This window comes from Trichomycterus rosablanca, chromosome 4 (genome assembly GCF_030014385.1).
Source record: "Trichomycterus rosablanca isolate fTriRos1 chromosome 4, fTriRos1.hap1, whole genome shotgun sequence".
NCBI lineage: Eukaryota > Metazoa > Chordata > Actinopteri > Siluriformes > Trichomycteridae > Trichomycterus > Trichomycterus rosablanca.
The window spans coordinates 3,575,014-3,598,869 of NC_085991.1; the positions used below are offsets into that span (position 1 = coordinate 3,575,014).

General features: G+C 44.8%; 1 protein-coding gene across 1 annotated transcript in view; it reads left to right on the plus strand.

Annotated features, from left to right (window-relative positions):
- The window catches only part of xpr1b (xenotropic and polytropic retrovirus receptor 1b), a 38,865-nt gene continuing 15,009 nt past the window's right edge, over positions 1 to 23,856 (plus strand). Inside the window, exons 1-3 of the mRNA XM_062993813.1 lie at positions 1 to 258; positions 13,618 to 13,669; positions 20,588 to 20,689. Of these exons, the coding sequence (XP_062849883.1) occupies positions 190 to 258; positions 13,618 to 13,669; positions 20,588 to 20,689 (223 nt within the window). The 5' untranslated portion in view covers positions 1 to 189. The remainder of the gene's footprint in view (positions 259 to 13,617; positions 13,670 to 20,587; positions 20,690 to 23,856) is intronic.

A 23,856-nucleotide genomic window follows, 5' to 3' on the forward strand; every position in this document is an offset into this window, starting at 1 on the left:
TGAAATTCGACTCGTTAAAAAGGACGACGGGGACGTTTTACTCATAAAATGTCCGTGTATTTTGTGACTCGAGTCGTTACGCGGAGAGGAGCCTGAATCTCTCAGAAGCGAGCCTGAAGAACGGAAGGCTTCGGTGCTGATGCTTTCAGACTGAGCTTTTCTGAAGGGCTGTATCGATAAACCGTCAGGATGAAATTCACCGAGCACCTGTCGGCTCACATCACCCCGGAATGGAGGAAGCAGTACATTCAGTATGAGGTGAGAGCTAAAGGAACGAGAATATAGCACCATTAATCGGTTTAGTGTGCTGGAGGTAGTCGGGGTTGGCTAACGTTAGCTAGCTGCTTTCACGACTTGGCCAAGACTGTATTGTCATGCTTACGACTTACAGCTGGTTAGTCAGGACGGTAGCACCAAGATATCACCGTACGAGTTAAACAATACTGTATATAGTCACACTGGCCAGCAATGGAACGAACTGTACGACTTAGTCATTAGTGTATGACGGTGTACGACTTAGTCCAAGGCTGTACGACTTAGTCCAAGGCTGTACGAATTAGTCTTTAGTGTATGACGGTGTACGACTTAGTCCAAGACTACGAATTAGTCTTTAGTGTATGACGGTGTACGACTTAGTCTTTAGTGTATAGCGGTGTACGACTTAGTCCAAGGCTGTACGACTTAGTCCAAGGCTGTACGAATTAGTCTTTAGTGTATGACGGTGTACGACTTAGTCTTTAGTGTATAGCGGTGTACGACTTAGTCCAAGGCTGTACGACTTAGTCCAAGGCTGTACGAATTAGTCTTTAGTGTATGACGGTGTAAGACTTAGTCCAAGACTGTATGAATTAGTCTTTAGTGTATAACGGTGTACGACTTAGTCTAAGACTGTACGAATTAGTCTTTAGAGTATAACGGTGTACGACTTAGTCTAAGACTGTACGAATTAGTCTTTAGTGTATAACGGTGTACGACTTAGTCTAAGACTGTACGAATTAGTCTTTAGAGTATAACGGTGTACGACTTAGTCTAAGACTGTACGAATTAGTCTTTAGTGTATAGCGGTGTACGACTTAGTCTAAGACTGTACGAATTAGTCTTTAGTGTATAACGGTGTACGACTTAGTCTAAGACTGTACGAATTAGTCTTTAGTGTATAACGGTGTACGACTTAGTCTAAGACTGTACGAATTAGTCTTTAGAGTATAGCGGTGTACGACTTAGTCCAAGACTGTACGACTTAGTCTTTAGTGTACGACAGTGTACGACTTAGTCTTTAGTGTATAGCGGTGTACGACTTAGTCTAAGACTGTACGAATTAGTCTTTAGTGTATAACGGTGTACGACTTAGTCTAAGACTGTACGAATTAGTCTTTAGAGTATAGCGGTGTACGACTTAGTCCAAGACTGTACGACTTAGTCTTTAGTGTACGACAGTGTACGACTTAGTCTTTAGTGTATAGCGGTGTACGACTTAGTCCAAGGCTGTACGAATTAGTCTTTAGTGTATGACGGTGTACGACTTAGTCTTTAGTGTATAGCGGTGTACGACTTAGTCCAAGACTGTACGACTTAGTCTTTAGTGTACGACAGTGTACGACTTAGTCTTTAGTGTATAGCGGTGTACGACTTAGTCCAAGACTGTACAAATTAGTCTTTAGCGTATAACGGTGTACGACTTAGTCTAAGACTGTACGAATTAGTCTTTAGTGTATAACGGTGTACGACTTAGTCTAAGACTGTACGAATTAGTCTTTAGTGTATAACGGTGTACGACTTAGTCCAAGGCTGTACGAATTAGTCTTTAGTGTATAACGGTGTACGACTTAGTCCAAGACTGTACGACTTAGTCTATAGTGTATAGCGGTGTACGACTTAGTCCAAGACTGTACGAATTAGTCTTTAGTGTATGACGGTGTACGATCTAGTCCAAGACTGTACGATTTAGTCATTAGTGTACGACAGTGTACGACTTAGTCTTTAGTGTATAGCGGTGTACGACTTAGTCCAAGACTGTACGAATTAGTCTTTAGTGTATAACGGTGTACGACTTAGTCTAAGACTGTACGAATTAGTCTTTAGTGTATGACGGTGTATGACTTAGTCCAAGACTGTACGATTTAGTCATTAGTGTACGACAGTGTACGACTTAGTCTTTAGTGTATAGCGGTGTACGACTTAGTCTAAGACTGTACGAATTAGTCTTTAGTGTATGACGGTGTATGACTTAGTCCAAGACTGTACGATTTAGTCATTAGTGTACGACAGTGTACGACTTAGTCTTTAGTGTATAACGGTGTACGACTTAGTCTAAGACTGTACGAATTAGTCTTTAGTGTATGACGGTGTATGACTTAGTCCAAGACTGTACGATTTAGTCATTAGTGTACGACAGTGTACGACTTAGTCATTAGTGTATAGCGGGTGTACGACTTAGTCCAAGACTGTACGATTTAGTCCAAGACTGTACGACTTAGTCTTTAGTGTATGACGGTGTATGATTTAGTCCAAGACTGTACGACTTAGTCTTTAGTGTACGACAGTGTACGACTTAGTCTTTAGTGTATAACGGTGTACGACTTAGTCTAAGACTGTACGAATTAGTCTTTAGTGTATAACGGTGTACGACTTAGTCTAAGACTGTACGAATGAGTCTTTAGTGTATAACGGTGTACGACTTAGTCCAAGGCTGTACGAATTAGTCTTTAGTGTATAACGGTGTACGACTTAGTCCAAGACTGTACGACTTAGTCTTTAGTGTATAGCGGTGTACGACTTAGTCCAAGACTGTACGAATTAGTCTTTAGTGTATAACGGTGTACGACTTAGTCTAAGACTGTACGAATTAGTCTTTAGTGTATGACGGTGTATGACTTAGTCCAAGACTGTACGATTTAGTCATTAGTGTACGACAGTGTACGACTTAGTCTTTAGTGTATAGCGGTGTACGACTTAGTCTAAGACTGTACGAATTAGTCTTTAGTGTATGACGGTGTATGACTTAGTCCAAGACTGTACGATTTAGTCATTAGTGTACGACAGTGTACGACTTAGTCTTTAGTGTATAACGGTGTACGACTTAGTCTAAGACTGTACGAATTAGTCTTTAGTGTATGACGGTGTATGACTTAGTCCAAGACTGTACGATTTAGTCATTAGTGTACGACAGTGTACGACTTAGTCATTAGTGTATAGCGGGTGTACGACTTAGTCCAAGACTGTACGATTTAGTCCAAGACTGTACGACTTAGTCTTTAGTGTATGACGGTGTATGATTTAGTCCAAGACTGTACGACTTAGTCTTTAGTGTACGACAGTGTACGACTTAGTCTTTAGTGTATAGCGGTGTACGACTTAGTCCAAGACTGTACGATTTAGTCCAAGACTGTACGACTTAGTCTTTAGTGTGTAGCGGTGTACAACTTAGTCCAAGACCTGTTTTAGGAAATTGATTAAAGGCTGCTCTCACTTTGGTTCATTGGAGTCCTAAAGTTTTAGCAATGGCTCAATGGCTTTGTAACTCTTTCTAGACCGACATGTTTTTTATACATTGTGGGGTGACGTGCTCATGTAGAAACTTTAAGATGATTACCTAGGAACGGGGAGGGGGGGGCAGAAACCTCTTCGCCGGGGTGATACTGGTGTTGGGTAGCTTTGCTCCTCAAGTTTGATAACGGTCGACTGTTACGAGGCAATCAGGGGAGGGGGCACTTACTTTTCCACACCGTTGTTGATGAGAGTCAGGCCTGCACATGTGAGTGAGTAATGATTAATCTGATGAGGAATGATTAGATTAGCCTAATCTAATCCCGCGCCGGGACGGAAGGACAGCTCGCCTTCCTCTTCACAGGAGGGAAACTGCAGTCTGCAAAAGTTTGTGCACCCCTGGTGGAAATCCAGGTTTTGCTGACGTTCGGCCTGAAAATACGTCACTGCAGGGGACGTGAACTGTGACGGGAGGAAGTTACGGCGCACTTTATGTCTCATTTCTTTTCTATGACTAAAGGATTAGAACCCACACGTCTTAGAACAGCCAGGAGGAAACACGAACCCAAACTATCTTACTATATATAGAGAGAGAAAGAGTTTATCAAAGAACAGTTCCTCCTTGTTTCTACACTCACTGTCCATTTTATCAGCTCCACTTACCATATAGAAGCACTTTGTAGTTCTACAATTACTGACTGTAGTCCATCTGTTTCTCTACATGCTTTGTTAGCCCCCTTTCACCCTGTTCTTCAATGGTCAGGACCCCCACAGGACCACCACAGAGCAGGTATTATTTGGGTGGTGGATGATTCTCAGCACTGCAGTGACACTGACATGGTGGTGGTGTGTTAGTGTGTGTTGTGCTGGTATGAGTGGATCAGACACAGCAGCGCTGCTGGAGTTTTTAATAGAGATGGAACGATCGATCGGCTATGAATCGGTATCGGCCGATTTTTAATCAAAATATGCTATCGGCGATCGGCCGATATTTCCTAAATGTAGCCGATCCGATCGTGTGATATATAAAGATCATGTTAAGTTAACAGCTCAGTGGATTGATCCAGACTTTGAGCTACGAAGCACCAACCATCACATCAAAATTCATCAACCATCGTACAGAAACCACAGTGAAAGCTCTTCATGACCTAAAATAACATCATTAACGTTGTGCATCATACATACCATGTAATTTTGCTGATTGTAATATTTACTTTAAAAAGATAATTCAACCCGGTCACATCTGAGTCGATTCTATCAGCACGTTATATAAACTCCTGGTTCACTTTGGTAAATCGTAAGCGGTTCTTACTTGTGATGTAGATGAGAACAGAAAACGTTACAGAGCCAATCAGAGGCTAAAGTTTATTCATTACCAAATTCGTTAGTTCAGGATCATCTGCTGAACTTTTAGCTCCTTAGACGGAACGAGTCTGACTCGGTTACAGATCTGTGGTAATAACAGTGTAATGAAGCTTTTTAATGTAAGAGAGTCACACAGAATGTTCTGTAGTAGCTGGTGTTTATTTAAAACCACGACATTTAATTAATAACAGTAAACACGGAGAGATAACCGAGAAGAGAAACTTACGCTTCGCATAAAATGAATCGACTCGTGAATCACTAAGCGATACAGTGAACAGAACGTCTCTCTTAAAGGCACAAACACACAAACACACACACACACACACACACACACACACACACACACGCTGCTCCGGTTTATCTTCACTGTGAGGCTCTTTTTAAGGTTTTTTCAGACTGAACTGGATAACATTAAACCTGCGTGTGTGGTCAGTTAGACTAATGAAATATGTCTCCTGTGAGTAAAAAAATTATTTTTTGATGTACTTTATTTACTGCTAAATTTGCAACACCCCCCCCCCCCCCCCCCCCATCGGAATCGGCTATCCCTGAAAGGAGGTGCCAAAAACCCCGATCGGTACATCTCTAGTTTTTAAGTACCGTGTCCACTCACTGTCCACTCTATTAGACACTCCTACCTAGTCGGTCCACCTTGTAGATGTAAAGTCAGAGACGATCGCTCATCTATTGCTGCTGTTTGAGTCGGTCATCTTCTAGACCTTCATCAGTGGTCACAGGACGCTGCCCACGGGGCGCTGTCGGCTGGATATTTTTGGTTGGTGGACTATTCTCAGTCCAGCAGTGACAGTGAGGTGTTTAAAAACTCCAGCAGCGCTGCTGTGTCTGATCCACTCATACCAGCACAACACACACTAACACACCACCACCATGTCAGTGTCACTGCAGTGCTGAGAATGATCCACCACCTAAATAATACCTGCTCTGTGGTGGTCCTGTGGGGGTCCTGACCATTGAAGAACAGGGTGAAAGGGGGCTAACAAAGCATGCAGAGAAGCAGATGGACTACAGTCGGTAATTGTAGAACTACAAAGTGCTTCTGTATGGTAAGTGGAGCTGATAAAATGGACACCTTTCTGTGTGGAGTTTGCATGTTCTCCCCGTGTCTGTGTGGGTTTCCTCCGGGAGCTCCGGTTTCCTCCCACAGTCCAAAGACGTGCACGTTGAATAGTTTGTGTACGTCTAGGATGAAACGTCAAGTGTAGAATCATAATAAACATCTAAATTGCACGTCAGGAGCAAAATTACTTCCAAACGTCTGTCTGACCGCGCCCACTTTGCTAGTGACCATGCTTTATTATTATAGCCACTTGAATCTGAGTGTGTGAAGACTTGCTGAACAATCCCAGTTGACTTCATCACGTTTGCTGTACAGCTCCTACAGAAACACACCAGTCCTTTTCATTTGGACTTCCCTAACAGGTCGGATCAGATTTCTCGGGCTGTTTGTGACGTTCACCCGCCGTGTTGTTTTAGCTTCCCCGGCTCCTCGAGCGCTGCTTGTTCGGTAGCGTCTTACCACAGACTTAAAAAAACGCTGACATAATCGAATCATTTCACATGAGATCGTGTGAGGAACCTGCGGCGGGATTGGACGTGTGTTCCTGCTCGGGCTTCTTTAGGTGTAATGACCTACTGTATGTGTAATGAGATTATTGCTGACCCCACACTGGCTGACCCACAAGTCAGTTCTCATTAGGTATCAGGTAGAATTTAGGGCAGAATTTATTTACCCTCTTGATTTAGAACGGGTTTTGGCCAAGGAACATACACCCCGTGAGACCAAAAGTATGTGGACACCCCTTTTTATTAGAGATCGATCGATCGGCTATAAATCGTTATCGGCCGATTTTTTATCAAAATATGCTCTCGGCGATCGGCGATATTTCCCAAATGTAGCCGATCCGATCGTGTGATGTATAAAGATCATGTTAAGCTTAACAGCTCAGTGGATTGATCCAGACTTTGAGCTACAAAGCATCAACCATCACATCACCATTCATCAACCATCGTACAGAAACCATCGTACAGAAACCATGGTGAAAGCTCTTCACGACCTAAAATAACATCATTAACGTTGTGCATCATACATAGTTCAGGATCATCTGCTCTGACAGACGGAACGAGTCTGACTCGGTTACAGATCTGTGGTAACAGCAGTGTAATGAAGCTTTTTAGTGTAAGAGAGTCACACAGAATGTTCTGTAGTAGCTGGTGTTCATCTAAAACCACGACATTTTATTAATAACAGTAAACACGGAGAGATAACTGAGAAGAGAAAGTTACACTTCGCGAAAAATGAATCGACTCATGAATCACTTATATCGATACTGTGAACAGAGCGTCTCTCTTAAAGGCACAAACACACACACACACACACACGTCAATGCTTCCGTCAGCGGTTTATCTTCACTGTTCGTCCTATTTTTAAGGTTTTTTCAGACTGAACTGTATAACATCTAACCTGCGTGTGTGTGTGTGTGTGTGTGTGTGTGGTCAGTTAGACTAATGAGATATGTGTCCCGTGGGTGAAAAATGAATTGCTTTAGTTTTAGAAGTAAAAAAATCTCGCAATGCCGCCACACCCCCTGGGGGTCAGTGTTGGGAAAGTAAGGGGTTAATGTTTTGAAAACACATTGCATTATGGGTACTGTTGCATGTTGTTGTAGTCGCTGTGCGCTGTAGCCGGGGGCAGCACGTGAAACTTTCCCCTCTCGCTCCTTCACTCTGTTTATATTTATTTTCTTTTATTTAATGCGGCCACTCAGTTTTATTTTCGGTGTTATACCCAAGCTGTTATAATAAACACAAAGTGCTTCGAGTGAATCCTGCTTTTGACTCGTCTCTGCGGTGAAAAATGAACTAAAAGTTGGGTATTACCCCAGAACGGGTGGAAAGTAAAACACAGGTTGAAACCACCCCCCACCCCCCGATCGGAATCGGCTATCGGCCGATCGCTCTGAAAAGAAATCGGAGATCGAAATCGGCGTCAAAAACCCCTATCGGTACATCTCTACTTTTTATATTTTTATATTTCATCCCGCCCTAGCAGAAACGTGTCGATTATGCCCGCTAGATGGCACCCAGACAACCGGTGGCAACGAGGAGTTCAGAATCTCGGCGCTGGTGTGCTAGCGGAATATTGATTAAATAATCGGGGGGGGGGGCACTAACTTTTTCCCAGGTTGATAGGCACGATGGATGGCATGCATACGTGTTCAAAGAAGAAGTCTCGGCGCCCAGGTAGAACACCAGCGCTGGCATTCTGAACTTCCCGAGCGCCCCTATAATCGACAATACCTTCAGCAGACAAAATCCGTCATTAAAGACTGTCGGGTGGGAAAAGACCGGATCGAAAAGTGGGTGGGGTCTTCGACGCCGTGTAAGGACCCCTGGGTAGTAGCCCGAGGCGCCAGTACAAGGGCGTGGCTCTCCGCACGCGAACCCACCGAAAGTGTGGGTGAATAAGGAGGGCTTGATGGACTGCGCACATGTCGGACGGAGGGTGAAGCAGGCGCGACCGGAGTGTCCAGCGGTGGAAGACGAATTGACTACGCTAAATTGGGAGAGAAGTGGAGAAAATGCATAAATAAAATAGCATAAAAATTAAAGGAGCGATGCACGTACCCCCCTCATTGAGAGGGGGTACGTGCATCGCTCCTATAAACCAAAATAAAGAGCCCTAAGGAACCCCACAGGGCGTATCTGTCTTCACGCCGCCTTCCTATAAGCCTTGATGTCAGTAACATTTAGGAAACAGTGAGATGTTCGGCCGTCACCTGTAGCAAAACCTGCGTTTACACTAAAAACACAAAAGCCGTCAGGAAAAATAGAAGCATGCGGGCGAACTTCACAAACAGCAACCAGAAACCAGCGTTCCCATAATCCCGCTGACTTTCCCTGCACTCGTAACTCAGGTGTCAGATTACCGAGTTCCCAGGTCAGGTAGGACAGTCTGAAAAACACGATGAATTGTTTGACCTTCATGAACCATTTTCGGTTTACGGTGCTGTGATGTAAACACGTGAAATAAATGCAACAGTGTGTTTAATGCTCAGTGAGGAGGATGATAAGAAGGCAAAAATTTCTTAAAGGATTATTGGTGCAAAACGATCGCATTTTTCAGTCTACGTATCTACAACAGGGCACAACGTGTCCTACAACAAGATTTGTACGGTGTCCCAAAAGAATGTCAGCTCGATTTCTAACCACAATGCACCTGGGGCTGAATGTGTGAAGGCTTTGTGTGCATGCAGACTGATATTGATAAAAGCAAAGTAAGACCTGAGTGTGCATAAATTATTGTCCTATAGCTAGAGATGCATGAGTACCGATACTGGTGTCGGGTATTGGCCCGATACCGCGCTCATTTACTCGTACTCGCAAACGAGGCTCCGATACTAAACATCCGATACCGATTTTTGCCATGATTTTCGCTTGGCGGCTGGTCGGCGCTAGATTTGCCGGCTCGGGAGCAACTCGGCGTTCGCTCGGCGATCAAAACTCGGCTCTCGATCGCTAAGTGTGAACTATCCAACAACTCGATCCGACCGGCTCACCGAGCGCTCGTCTAGCACGTCAGATATCTGATCTGAGATGTGCGAGTGGGAATGAGTGACATGTCGAACAGCCAATGAGAACGCAGGATACGGTGTGAGGGGAAACGCAGGAGAGGAGTGTAAACAGGTGGGACAGGGGGATAATATAGTTTATATCAGAATACATCAGCACACACACGTTTTACAGTATTTCTGACCTGATCGTTCTCTACAAAACATAACAACAAAACACCAACATTGCAAAAATATTTATTAACCTCCAACTCACTACAGAACAATCTGTGCTGCTCGTGTTGCCAAATCCACTCAGATTTATTTATTTTTCCTCCTTGATTTCATCACGTCAGCGCACAAACACTTTGATCACTCGCTACTTGTTGACGTGCATTTTTGGACGTGGTATCATTAAACTTCTCACGTGTGTTTTTGTTTTTAAAGAAAACGGTATTCTAAATAGGTATCGGTATCATTATCGGCAAGTACAAAAATACATGTACTTGTACTCGTACTCGGTTGGGAAAAAATGGTATCGATGCATCCCTACTTATAGCATAGCTTCAATAAATAAAATAAATAAATAACAACCCCTGTGTGATTTTCTATTTTTGCGTATTTGACGCAAACGACCTGAAAAAAAATCATTTTTTAATTTAATTATACCCCCTTATGTATTTATTTACTCCATGTCGACATCAATAGAGAAGAAAAAGTGAGACATTAAAAGCCTCACAAGGGCGGCACGGTGGTTCGGTGGGTAGCACTGTCGCCTCACAGCAAGAAGGTCCCGGGTTCGATCCCCAGGCGGGGCGGTCCGGGTCCTTTCTGTGTGGAGTTTGCATGTTCTCCCCGTGTCTGCGTGGGTTTCCTCCGGGAGCTCCGGTTTCCTCCCACAGTCCAAAGACACGCAAGTGAGGTGAATTGGAGATACTAAACTGTCCATGACTGTGTTTGATGTTAAGAGTGTAAAACATGACGTTAAAATCCTAATAAACAAACAAACAAAAGCCTCACAAAGCCAGATTTTAGGCTCTGAGACTTCAGCGAACCACAGCGAGAGCCTTGTCTCCGAACAGAAAACAGCCGGGACAGCTGCCACCCAAAATTCCCTTCAGACGGGGTCAGTGTTCCGCTGTTCCACTGTTAGAATCGTAAAGGACATAAAGGATCGTCTTTAATCTACTGTGGACTGTCCTGTGACAAGTAGAACATTTCGGAAGACGTGGGTCCTGTTCCGTCCGACTAGAGCTACATGACACTCTACAGCAGTGGTCCCTAACCACCGGGCCGCGGACCTGTACCGGCCCGTGGGTCATTTATTACCGGGCCGCACAGAAAGAATAAATAATTAGAGATCGCTACATCAGCAATGAAAACACCGCTTCCATTTCCAACACATGGGTGTTTATTAGGGATGTAACGATACACTCTACCCACGATACGCTGCGATTCACGATACTGGGTTCACGATACGATTTTTTTATTTTTTTATTGAAGACAAATGATAACAAAGTTTCCTTTTATTATTTCTCTTAATAAAAGAAAATAAAATCCTGTATTTGTGAGTATCTGATTATTTATCTAAATTATAAATGCCCTTTTATTTCTGAGGTAGGCACAAACTATGCAAAACAATTTTTTATAAGCCCAATTTAGCTAAAAAACCCTGAATTTGGCAACCAGGCGTATAACGCCAGTGACGTCAACCAGGCGAGGTGTATAGCGCCAGCGCCCTCTGCTGTTTAAAGTGAATATCGATTCACTTTACATGTGAAATCCATTTGAATCGTGGAATTTTTTTAATCGGTTATTAACTGTATTGTGGTGAATCGTTACATCCCTAGTGTTTATCGTCTCATATCACCCCCGGGTGGAAGCAGCATCTCGTTGCAGCGGAAAAAGCTAATTTGTGAGCAGTATAGGTATTCTATTTTAAATCCTCCCGCCCCGCCTGTCCGTGAAATGATATTTTATATGAAACGTATCGACGTTTAAACGTTGTGGTGCTGCTGTAATGGTTTGGGGATACTTTGGGCTACTCGTTCTCCTCCTCGATCAGACAGTAGGAGTCGCTGTTGCAGCCGTACCTCTTTTAGAGAGGGTCGATCTTGTCTACAGGGTGTCCAACCAGGCTGGCAGCACTTTGTAAGACTCGAACCAGGTCTCAGCGGTGGTCTCTGAGCTGAAAATCGTATTCAGCAGAATTCTGATGCCGTTATCGGTCGTGGATAACAGGGTTGAGACGTCACTAATCCGTTCATCCTATACAGTCCGTCCACTGTGAGACGTGACCCTTGACCCGGTGACCTGCGCAGGACGAGCTGATAAGGAAGAAATAATCACCTCAGCATGATGTCCAGGATGAACTGTAGCTGTGAAAATGTAATCACCCCCCCTCGCCGATTGTCCCCGTCATGATTAAACAGAACATGATAATCCACGAAGAGGACCTGAGTGAAAACACAGGAGCAAAGTTCTCCAACACCCGTATCACCCATCTGGAAGTCATTTCCCCTTCTAACCTGAGAACTGGTTGCACCACCGTACTCCACATTAGCAACCGTGGTTTAGAAGCGGGGTGTACGACTAGCTTATGGTCAGGCGTCCACAAACTTTTGGCCGTGCTGTGCGAAATGCACTACGCTTGTCTGGAAGCAGAATCAGATTAGACCTCACATTCAGCTCACGGACAGATCACCTTACATTTCAGGCGTGATGGTCAGGTCACGTTCCGTTCTGTTTCATTTGGCGTCCGTTGGCGTGGAGACTTTTGCTTTTACTTTATGGGGTCTAGCATTAGGGTCCGAGCCATTCTTTTGCATTTACATTTTCGGCATTACAGTACTGTTTCAATATACTGTCTAAGCAATTGAGGGTTAAGGGCCTTGCTCAAGGGCCCAACAGTGACAACCTGGCAACCTTAACCCGCTGGGCTACAACCGCCTCTTTTGGTGCACACTAAGCATGAAATATAACACAGGACACTTAGCAGTCTTTCTGACCGAAGCTCCTGCCATCTGTGCCCAATCAGTTGCACACTCCATGTCCAAAAGTTTACTGACACCCCTCACAACTACTGGGTTCAAGTGTAGCAGGTGCACAGAATGAATTGCATGCCAACAGTTTGGGGAAGGCCCTTTTGATTTAAGCACAAGTTTGAGCCAAGTGGTCGACTGCACCGCGCTATGACCTCAACCCCACTGGACACCTTTGGGATTTTTTGGATTATTATCAGTCATTTTCTGTGCCTGATTGTGACAGGACGGCCACATATTCCCACAGCCACAGTCCGAAACCTTGTGCTGTTTGTGTAACTGGATTATTAATGCGCTTTTGGCCTTTTGTGTGGAAGCATTGATGATTGGCGTAGTTAGCATCGTGAGCACCCGCTGGTCAACTTGTGGTCACATTCTGTTGTTTCATTTGGCGTCCGATGGCTTTTGCAGACCCGAACCACGCCGGCAAACCTTTTTACTTTGTGGAGTCTAGCATTAAGGTCTGAGCCATTCTTTTGGTGCACACTAAGCACACCTGCCATATGTGCCCAAAGTTTGTTGACACCCCTCACAACTACTGGGTTCAAGTGTAGCAGGTGCATAGAATGAATTGCGTGGCAACAGTTTGGGGAAAGCCCCTTTGGTTTGAGCAGTTTAGCTTGACCTGGAGGAACTGCAGACGGACTTCACCGAGCTATGACCTCAACCCCACTGGAGACCTTTGGGATTTTTTGGATTATTATTATATATTATTTTCTGTGTCTGACTTTGACAGAACGGCCACATATTCCCACAGCCACAGTCCGAAACTTTGTGCTCTTTGTGTAACTGGATTATTAATGCGCTTTTGGCCATTTGTGTGGAAGCATTGATGATTGGCGTAAGCGAGCGGTCAGCAGGTTAGCATCGACTTGTGACCCGTCGAGCCAAACCGAGCCGCATTATTATCCAGACCTGCGTTCTGTCCTTCTTCCATATTTCTATTTCTGATTGGGGAACGAGTCTGGTGTCTCCTGGACGAATGGAACCGGTGCTGAATCACCGCTCTCCGTTTCCTCTTTGGCTCCGGACGCTTCCTCTTCTCCCGTCAGTGATTGATGCTCGTTCTCGTCTGGTTTCCGTGTGCCGCGAGTGCCAAGTTTGCTAGAATGTAAACCAGAAACAAAACGTCTGACGTTCTTCTCTTTTCTCCACAGGCTTTCAAGGAGATGCTCTACTCGGCCCAGGACCAGGCGCCATCGGTCGAAGGTAAACGCCGAAATCATAGAGTATCCCAAGAGCATTTACGGCTGTTGGGGGGGGGGGGGTCAGCGGTTCTGGTCACGTGATCCCAGGACACCCAACCATGAGACCACGAGTATTAGCACGCCGCACTCATTTGTGACGGCTTTCCACTGGATGCTGGATTGCAGTCAGTGTTCTAATTCATCCCAGAGGTGTTCGGTCGGGTGGAGGTCAGGGCTCGGTGAGGTCCACCGGAGTTCCTCAACACCTACCTCATCACTGGTACAAACTGCTGCCACAAAGTTGTCATTAGAAGGGGTGTCCACATACTTTAGACTTTAAGGAGACTTGCTGAGGCGAATTTACACCAAACCAGGTCTATTTTATGGAATGACCAAAAGTATATGGACACCCCTTCTAATGAATGACTTAATGTGTTTTAGCCGGGTATATTACGTCAGTAATAACAGGTATATATAATCAATCATGTGAGCCAGATCACATGCTTTTAACTTTGTGGCAACAGTTTGGGGAAGGCCGAGTTTTAATACCAGGGTTTTAATACCATGACCTTATTTCGAGGTCTTTAATACCAATTGAAGTGCACTGTGTGACCAGAAGTAAATAGACACGGCTTCAGCTCATGGACAGATGACCTTCTGTTCCGTTTCTTCATCTTGACTCAGCCGGACCATTTGGTGTCCACTCAGTGAGCTCCGGTTAGAACAGAAAGAACCTTGGCAGACCCGAACCATGCTGGCAAACCTATTTACTTTATGAGGTCTAGCGTTTAGGTCTGAGCCATTCTTTTGGCAGGTAGGTTGTGTGCTTTGTGTAACTGGGTCCAGTAATCGAGTTCATGTGTTTCAGTCGCTCCCATTGTGAACTGGTTTGTGAAATCATTTCAAGACAAGCGTCCACCAGTTCAGTGTGATGCAACTCCAGTGACCTGCTCATTAGTGCCTGACCTCACAAACTCGAGCAGAAATTCCCACAGACCTGCTTCAAATCTTCCCAGAATAGCGGAGGCTAAATAAATAAACGCTCACGTCTTCGGAAACAGGATGTCCGAGAAGCGCATGACCAGGCGTCCACGTACTTTTGGCTGTGTAGTTCATGTAGACGGAAACAGACCTGATGGGATCATAAAGGCGATGTTGTGGTGGGTCTGGTTCGGCTCAGCTCCCGTAATTGAATCGAACGCTTCGTTAAGGGGAACGTGCCGTCCCGGAGAACAATGAGCTCAGCGGAAACCGGCGGAGGGAGCTAGCATGGTTGCTAAGCACCCGCGCCCGGCGAATTAGCACAAGAACGGTCTTTTCTTTGCTCCCAGCTGGCAGTGATGCGCTTCAGGAACAGAAATAAATACTAAAGATGTGTTTTGCTGAGCTTTTCAGTGTATTCAGCCCCTTTGGCAGCAGTTACAGCTGCACGTCGTCTTTGCAAGCCTTGCACACCTGGATTTAGGCAGTTTATCCCAATCTTCATGTCGGATCTTTTTAAGCATCTTAAGTCAGGGCTTTTTTGGACCACTTAAGACCATACAGAGACCCGCCCCACAGCCACACCTTGCACCATTACCGTGTTAAATCGTCACCCCAGTCTGACTCAGCGTGCGGTTGGGGTATTTTTTTAACCTGTGCTATTTTTAAATGACTGCGGATGATTGGGATAATAAGGCAATTATGTCGCACTTACCCAGAGCTGGATTCACTCAGGTGGTAATTACATAATCCAGGGCTCGACCACTGAGCGCATGTGCTTCTGTTTTTAGAAGATGAAGTTATACACTGTATGTCGAAAAGTATGTGGACACCCCCTTATTCATCTGTAGTTCTGCTGTTTCTGTGACATCTATTGGGAACAAGTGTCTAAAATGAGTTATATTAAGTAAGTGATATACTGTCTACATACTTTTGACCTTATAGTGTGTCTCAATTAGCTTTTGTCACCAATCAGTTGATGAGTTGATGGCAAATTTGTAAAATAAAATTTTTGATCAAGGTTAAAAAAGCAAAATTCAGCATTGAGACCTAATCAGGCATTATTTATTCATTCATTCATTCATTTTCTTAACCGCTTATTCAATTAGGGTTGTGGGGGGTTGCTGGAGCTTATCCCAGCTTTTCAATGGGCGCAAGGCACACAGTAACACCCTGGACGGGGTGCCAGGGCAGACACACACATACACCCATTCACCTATAGGGCTATTCAGTGTCTCCAATTAACCTGACTGCATGTTTTTGGACTGTGGGAGGAAACCGGAGCTCCTGGAAGAAACCCACACAGACACAGGGAGAACATGCAAACTCTGCACAGAAAGGACCCGTGCCGTGCCGCCTGGGGATCGAACCCGGGACCTTCTTGCCGTGAGGCGACAGTGTGAGCCACCGTGCCGCCATGTCTAAAATCTGTTATATTAAATAAGTACTTTTGACCTTATCGTGTCTCAAGCAGCTTTTGTCACCAGTCAGTTGATTGGCTGAGAATCTCTGGCAGAGAGTTGAACCAAATTTGTAGAATTTAATTTCGGATCGAGGTTACAAAAAAGCAAACAAAAAACCCCACCCCACTTAGACATAACCATGCATTAGGTGTGCTGTATTTATATTTTCAACCCAGCAGATTAAATGGCTCAGTGTTCACGACCCTTTCTTATTAAAACCTGGTAAGAATTCACCCACCAGCAAGCACAAACATAATATTTCTTGTAAACAAATACAAAATATGTTCAAAAATATGTAGACATCATCTGAACTGAATTTTGATATACTGTAGAATTTGCAGCCATACCAGCCTCCACTCTTCTGGGAGGGCATTTGTGCCCTGTCAATTAAATAACAATTTCTCACAAATCTCAGGTACTTTGGATGAGAAGGCCTTGCAGACAGCAAGCATTCCAGTTCATCCCGAAGGTGCTCATCTGGGTTGTGTAGTGTTCCATTGGAGTTCCACTGGAGTTCTATTGAAGTTCCACTGGAGTTCCATTGAAGTTCCACTGGAGTTCCATTGAAGTTCCACTCGAGTTCCATTGAAGTTCCACTCGAGTTCCATTGGAGTGTCACTGGAGTTTTTTTGGAGTTAAACTAATACAAAACTAAGTTTTTATACGAAAAACTGCTCCTGCCTTGAAAATAACTCATCAGATTAAACGAGGTGTTTTTAAAACCAAACAAACAAACAAACAAATCCTTTGGAGTTCTATTGGAGTTCCACCGGAGTTCCACTTGAGTCTCATTGGAGTCCCACTGGAGTTTTATTGGAGGTCTATTGGCGTTCCATTAAAGTTTCACTGGAGTTCCACTGGAGTTCTATCGGAGTTCTATTGGCGTTCCATTGGAGTTCTATTGAAGTTCCACTGGAGTTCAATTGGAGTTCCACTGGAGTTCTATTGGAATTCTATTGGAGTTTCACTAGAGTTCCACCGGAGTTCCACTGTAGTTCTGTTGGCGTTCCACTGGAATTCTACTAGAGTTCCATCAGAGTTCTATTGGAATTTCACCGGAGTTCCATTAAAGTTCTATTGGTGCTGTATTGGAGTTCTGTTGGCGTTTCATTGGAGTTCCATTGATGTTCCACAGCAGCAAACTGTTTAAACAGAGATGCAGTTGTGGTGGAACTGTTCCCAGAGTTAGAGAGAGAGCATGAAGCTATTACAAAGCATTTACAATAAGACCAGCGTACCACCAGTGAAACGTGATGATGGTAGTGCTGTGAGGATGCTTTGATGCTTCTGGCCCTGGTAATCTTGAATTCTGCTCTCTACCAAAAAATCCCTGCTGAAATTGATCCGAAACGGCTCAGAATAAAGTTTGAATTCTGACTCTATTGAGATGCTGTGGCCGGACCTTAATCAGACTGTCGTGATTATTTTACCATATTTAAACGTACAGGATTGTTTTTTAGCCACTTAGTGAGGTCACGGTTGAGAGGATGACGGGACGCCACACACATTTTGAGCAGATGATGTCAGCCCGGGTCTAGCCGACGCTCGTAATAACGTGTGTAACTCGCCACCCGAACGTAAAAAAAAAATGAGGGGGTTTAGGTGCGCGGCCGTCTATACCGACCGCACGTCACCGCCGCAGACGCCGATTCGCTACGGCTTCATCCCCGCAGGTGCCGGCGCTCCCGAAAGCCGAAATGATCAGCATTAAGGGTGCTTAGCTCACACCCCTAAAAAGAGCATAAACAGCCAGAGAAAGCAGATTACTGTTATTTACAGATGATGACACTCGGCTCAAACCCACGGCTTTGAAGTCGCACGAGTGGGGATTGTGGTTTCTGGGCTGCTCCAGCGGGCGGGGGAGGAGAGACAGACCCGAATCCGAGGCGGCACCTGAACCGGCGTCCTGCTTTGATTGCTGAGCCAGTTTTAACTAGTTTTACAGCTATTAATAAAAGACGCTTGTTTATGGACGCTTGTAAGGACCAGAAGTATGTGGACGCCTGATCATGAGCTTGTCGGATATCCCGTTTCAAAATCTGCCCCCTTCCTATGTTATCAAAGAGAATTGGGGGTATTTCTGCCCATCCAGTCAAATATAAGGCAGTTGTAGCCTGGCGGTTAAGGTACTGGACTAGTAATCTAGGTACTGGACTAGTGCCGTGGTGCCACTGTTGGACCCTTGAGCAAGGCCCTCAACCCTCAATTGCTTAGACTGTTTACTGTCCCAGTACTGTAAATCGCTTTGGATAAAGACGTATGCTAAACGCAGAAAACGTAAATATAAAACAAGCATTATTGAGGCCAGACTCACAGTTGACGTTCCGATTCATCCCATCCTGTAACCACAGATTAAACCTGAATTTATCCGATCGTTAACGGTGCAGCTGATCCCCTTTATCCCCCTCTGTAAAACTCTCGTAGTTGCCGTAATCCGTCCGCTTGTTTAAAAACACCCGGAGTACATCTGCAGAAGCAGCAGGTCATGAACATTTCCCAGCATCCTTTGCGACCCTTGCTGACCGCCGTCCAGCGTTCCAGCTGTGTGAGAGAAATCCGACCCTCCGACCCCGGGGCGCTCGAGCAAACGAGCCGCGCGTGCATCTGCGGGAGCGTCGACACAGCTGACCCGGCGGCGGACCTCACTCTGAGGGTTACCCAAACCTACAGCCCAGTTCCCATGGTGCACCATTTCTACACAAACATCACAGAGAGGGTGTGATGGGGACTGCAGGAGGAGGTTCACTGTCCTGAAGAGAGACTGAAGGATCTTGTTCCAAAACCATGGGCATTAATTTGGAGTTGATACCCCCCCCCCCCCCCATCATAGCTCATTCTAAAGCCGTTTGTTTGATGCATCCACTAGAGTTCCACCTAATTTCTATTTTATTTCCACTAGAGTTCCACTGGTATTTCCTCTATAGTTCCACTGCATTTCTACTAGAGTTCTACTGCATTTCCATTAGAGTCCCACTGGAGTTCCACTGCATTTCTATTTGATTTCCACTAGAGTTCCAATATAGTCCCATTTGAGTTCCACTGTATTTCTACTAGAGTTTCACTGCATTTCTATTCGATTTCCGCTGGAGTTCCAATGCAATTCCATTGGAGTTCTACTGCATTTCTACTAGAGTTCCCCTAGAGTTCCAATACAGTCCCATCAGAGTTCCACTGTATTTCTATTAGAGTTCCACTGGAGTTCCAATACAGTTCCATTAGAGTTCTACTGTATTTCTACTAGAGTTCCACTGTATTTCTATTAGAGTTCCTCTAGAGTTTCAATACAATTCCATTAGAGTTCTACAGTATTTCTACTAGTTTCACTGCATTTCTATTTGATTTCCACTGGAGTTCCAATGCAGTTCTATTAGAGTTCTACTGCATTTCTACTAGAGTTCCACTGTATTTCTATTAGAGTTCCTCTAGAGTTCCAATACAGTTCCATTAGAGTTCTACAGTATTTCTACTAGAGATTCACTGCATTTCTATTTGATTTCCACTGGAGTTCCAATGCAGTTCTATTAGAGTTCTACTGCATTTCTACTAGAGTTCCACTAGAGTTCCAATACAGTTCCATTAGAGTTCTACTGTATTTCTACTAGAGTTCCACTGTATTTCTATTTGATTTTCACTGGAGTTCCAATGCAGTTCTATTAGAGTTCTACTGCATGTCTACTAGAGTTCCACTGCATTTCTATTTGGTTTCCACTATAGTTTCAATGCAGTTCCACTAGAGTTCCACTAGAGTTCCATTACAGTTCCAATACAGTTCCAATGCATTTCTTCTAGAGTTCCACTAGAGTTCTACTGCATTTCCGCCACAGCAGACTATTTAAATAGGGAGGGGTGTCCACATACTTTTGGATTTGTATGAGAATTTTAGGATTGTAACAGGTCCATGCTCAGACACAGGTGACTGAATAGCTGACGCATCCCAAGGAAACCGAAATCATCAAAACAGCTCGTTATTTTTAGGCTCAGGACTCTTAGTCACTGTTGACTAAGTGATTCGGCGCCTGGCAGTCTGGACGCCGTCCCTGCTCTCGACGGTTCTGTCCCACGGGGTGAAATTCACTCACCTGGCAACACAATGTACGGAGTCAACATTGGTTACGTTCCTCCAGGAATTCTGTTTATTATTGTTTGTTTATTTGTTTGTAGGTTTTTCGTCCCACAGTCTGTTCGTTTGCTCTGATGCGTTTCTGATGTCGTCCAGTCGGACGTTATTTAACTCCGTCGTTAAATCAGACGTATACGGAGCAGGTTTGCGGAATTCCCTGGACACGGTTCCCACCGTGCCATGTTTAGCAGTGTAACTATGGCAGCGCGGGTTCGTTCGTACACCCGGAGCCATACGTCTCTTCAGAGAGGACGCTCTGCTTACACCGCCGCTCCGAGCTGGCGAGGGTACAAATATGCACAGACTCGAGACGTCTGGACCCCGCTCGTCCGTTTCTCACCCCTCTGTCTCGCTCTGTTTATCTTTTTTTGTCCAGTCACTGATGAAGACACAGTTAAGAGGTACTACGCCAAGTTCGAGGAGAAGTTCTTCCAAACCTGCGAAAAGGAGCTGGCCAAAATCAACACCTTCTATTCAGGTACGCAAAATCAAGCCCCCCACACCAGAGATGTTCACAAGTCACAAAATACGAGTCCATGTCAAGTCACAAGTCTTTAGACTAGAGTCCAAGTCACATATAATAAGTCAGTCAAGTCAGTATAATAAATACAAAACATATATTGGAAATGTAGCGTAGAAATAAACAAATAATCTGTAAGTTCAGATAAAAAACAACAACAGATTAGCGAGTGTATTTTGCCGATTTACTTCGTGCCTTTACTTTCCTCGTTACCAGTTAAAAGCTTAAACTGATGTTTTGTTTTCATTGCAAATTACGGCCCAGCGGCCAAAATCCCAAACACCGCAAAAACTCATAACCGCTGCTTACCTTAGCTTCTGTTCTTCCAGATGCTATTAAATGTATAAGCGTGTGTCCCATAAGAAACATAATCTGTTATTTTGTAAATGTGCTTATAATTAAAAACCTCCAAACTTTTCCCGGTTGTGAAGTAAAACAGGAAGTCGTTAGAAAGTCGATCGAGCGTTTCATTACCACGTCATCTGTGTGACGCTGCAAACTGAATAAATGCAAATAACAGCATTTCTTACTAACAATTACAATCAGAAGCTCTGATTGGTTCAGAAAGCGGTTCTTACACGCGGTATCTGTTACTGTGAAGTGCACTACGTAGGGTATTCCACCATTTTTTTTATTTATTTTTTTTATTTAGCACGTCCAATTTCATCCCATCTACAGTATCATCCTCTCATTAGTGAAGATTCCTGCTCCTGATTGGGGCTGACGAGGCCGTTCCACGCCTCCTCCGAAACGTGCACAGCCAATCGACCGTCTTATCACCCACACTTGACGAGTGTAGCGTGGCAGAGTACTGTGCACGGAGGATCACACACTCCGCCACACCCCGTCCCGTCTCCATACAGGCGCCACCAACCAGCCAGCAGAGAGGGCGCAACCGCCACGTTCCTGAGAGAGCATCCCCTACGGTCTCAAGTCCCGCCCCCCACCCGGACAACAGGCCAATCGTTGTCCATAGCCGCCCAGCCTCGACCGGAGAAGGCAGAGCTGGATTCGAAACGACGCTCCTTCGAAATCCAGCCCTGGTTGCAGCGCGTGTCTTTTACCGCTGCGCCACCTGAGCGGCTGGTATTCCACCATTTTAAGTTGCTGCGTGCGTTGCAGGTTAAGACGGCCGGAGCGTTATTATTATTATTAGATAGCAGAAAATGACACGATCAGAATGATGTTGGATCATAAATATATAAATATATATTTATATAATTGTCACCAAAACTTATGTTGCTGACTTTTGTTGTCCACAAGTCATTTTTTGCAAGTCACGAGTCGAGTCCGAAGTCACTGTGTGTGCGACTTACATGCGACTCGAGTCCCCATCTCAGAAATTCACACACCCCAAAAAAAAACACCCTAATCTACACTATATGGCCAAAAGTATGTAGACACCCCTCTTGGGTAACGCTGACACTACAGGTGTGTCAGATCAAGTAGATGAAATAAATGATACTCTATATTTATGGCAACAGTTTAGGGACGATCTTTCCTGTTCCAGCATGAAAGCGAGCTATGAAGGAACTCTGCTGGGGACCCTGACGGCATCACCTGACAAACACTTTCTCCGATATGTGCGCAGTCCATCAATCCCTTCTTATTCTCTCATACTTCGGTGGATTTGCATTTGAGGCCGGCTTCGCGTATGGATAGCTACGCCCCAATCTCTGCACCCCTCCACTGTCTGTACAGGCGCCCTGGGCGACCAAGGTTCTTACACAGCGTTCATAACCTAACCACTTAGTCCAGCAGACTAGAGGCCAATTGTGCGTGCTAGATGGCGCCCATCCGACCAATAACAGAGCCGAGATTCGAACCTGGGAGCTCGGATCCTCGATCCTCCCTCCCCTTTTGGGATGGGATGTCAAACAAGATCATGGTCAAGTGTCCACATATTTTTGGCCATATAATTAATATAAAAGGATCAAAGCATTTAAACTTTTACTTACTCATTCATCCTCAAACACAACAGTTTGATCCGAATTAATAACGCAGTGGGTTTGAACCTGTACCTGAACCTGAGAACGCAGAGCCCGTCCACCTCCTTCTCTTTTGGAGCCGGGTCAGGTGTCCACATACTTTTTGGCCATGTTGTGTCATTTAAAAAAAGAAAAATAGATTATTTCATAATTTTGTGCATCCGTGACCCTTCCATCCATTGGCTCTGTCGTCTCGCCATGGAGATAAGATGGCAAGGTACACTAAGTGGTCAAAAGTATCTGGACACCTGACCGTGAGCTTGTCGGACGTCCAATTTCGAATTGACCTCTTTGATCTTTTCAGCTAGAACAACAGCCACCCTATTGAGAAGTCTCACAAGACTTTGAAGTACAGTGTATCACAAAAGTGAGTACACCCCTCACATTTCTGCAAATATTTTATTATATCTTTTCATGGGACAACACTATAGAAATAAAACTTGGATATAACTTAGAGTAGTCAGTGTACAACTTGTATAGCAGTGTAGATTTACTGTCTTCTGAAAATAACTCAACACACAGCCATTAATGTCTAAATAGCTGGCAACATAAGTGAGTACTCCCCACAGTGAACATGTCCAAATTGTGCCCAAAGTGTCAATATTTTGTGTGACCACCATTATTATCCAGCACTGCCTTAACCCTCCTGGGCATGGAATTCACCAGAGCTGCACAGGTTGCTACTGGAATCCTCTTCCACTCCTCCATGATGACATCACGGAGCTGGTGGATGTTAGACACCTTGAACTCCTCCACCTTCCACTTGAGGATGCGCCACAGGTGCTCAATTGGGTTTAGTCCATCACCTTTACCTTCAGCTTCCTCAGCAAGGCAGTTGTCATCTTGGAGGTTGTGTTTGGGGTCGTTATCCTGTTGGAAAACTGCCATGAGGCCCAGTTTTCGAAGGGAGGGGATCATGCTCTGTTTCAGAATGTCACAGTACATGTTGGAATTCATGTTTCCCTCAATGAACTGCAGCTCCCCAGTGCCAGCAACACTCATGCAGCCCAAGACCATGATGCTACCACCACCATGCTTGACTGTAGGCAAGATACAGTTGTCTTGGTACTTCTCACCAGGGCGCCGCCACACATGCTGGACACCATCTGAGCCAAACAAGTTGATCTTGGTCTCGTC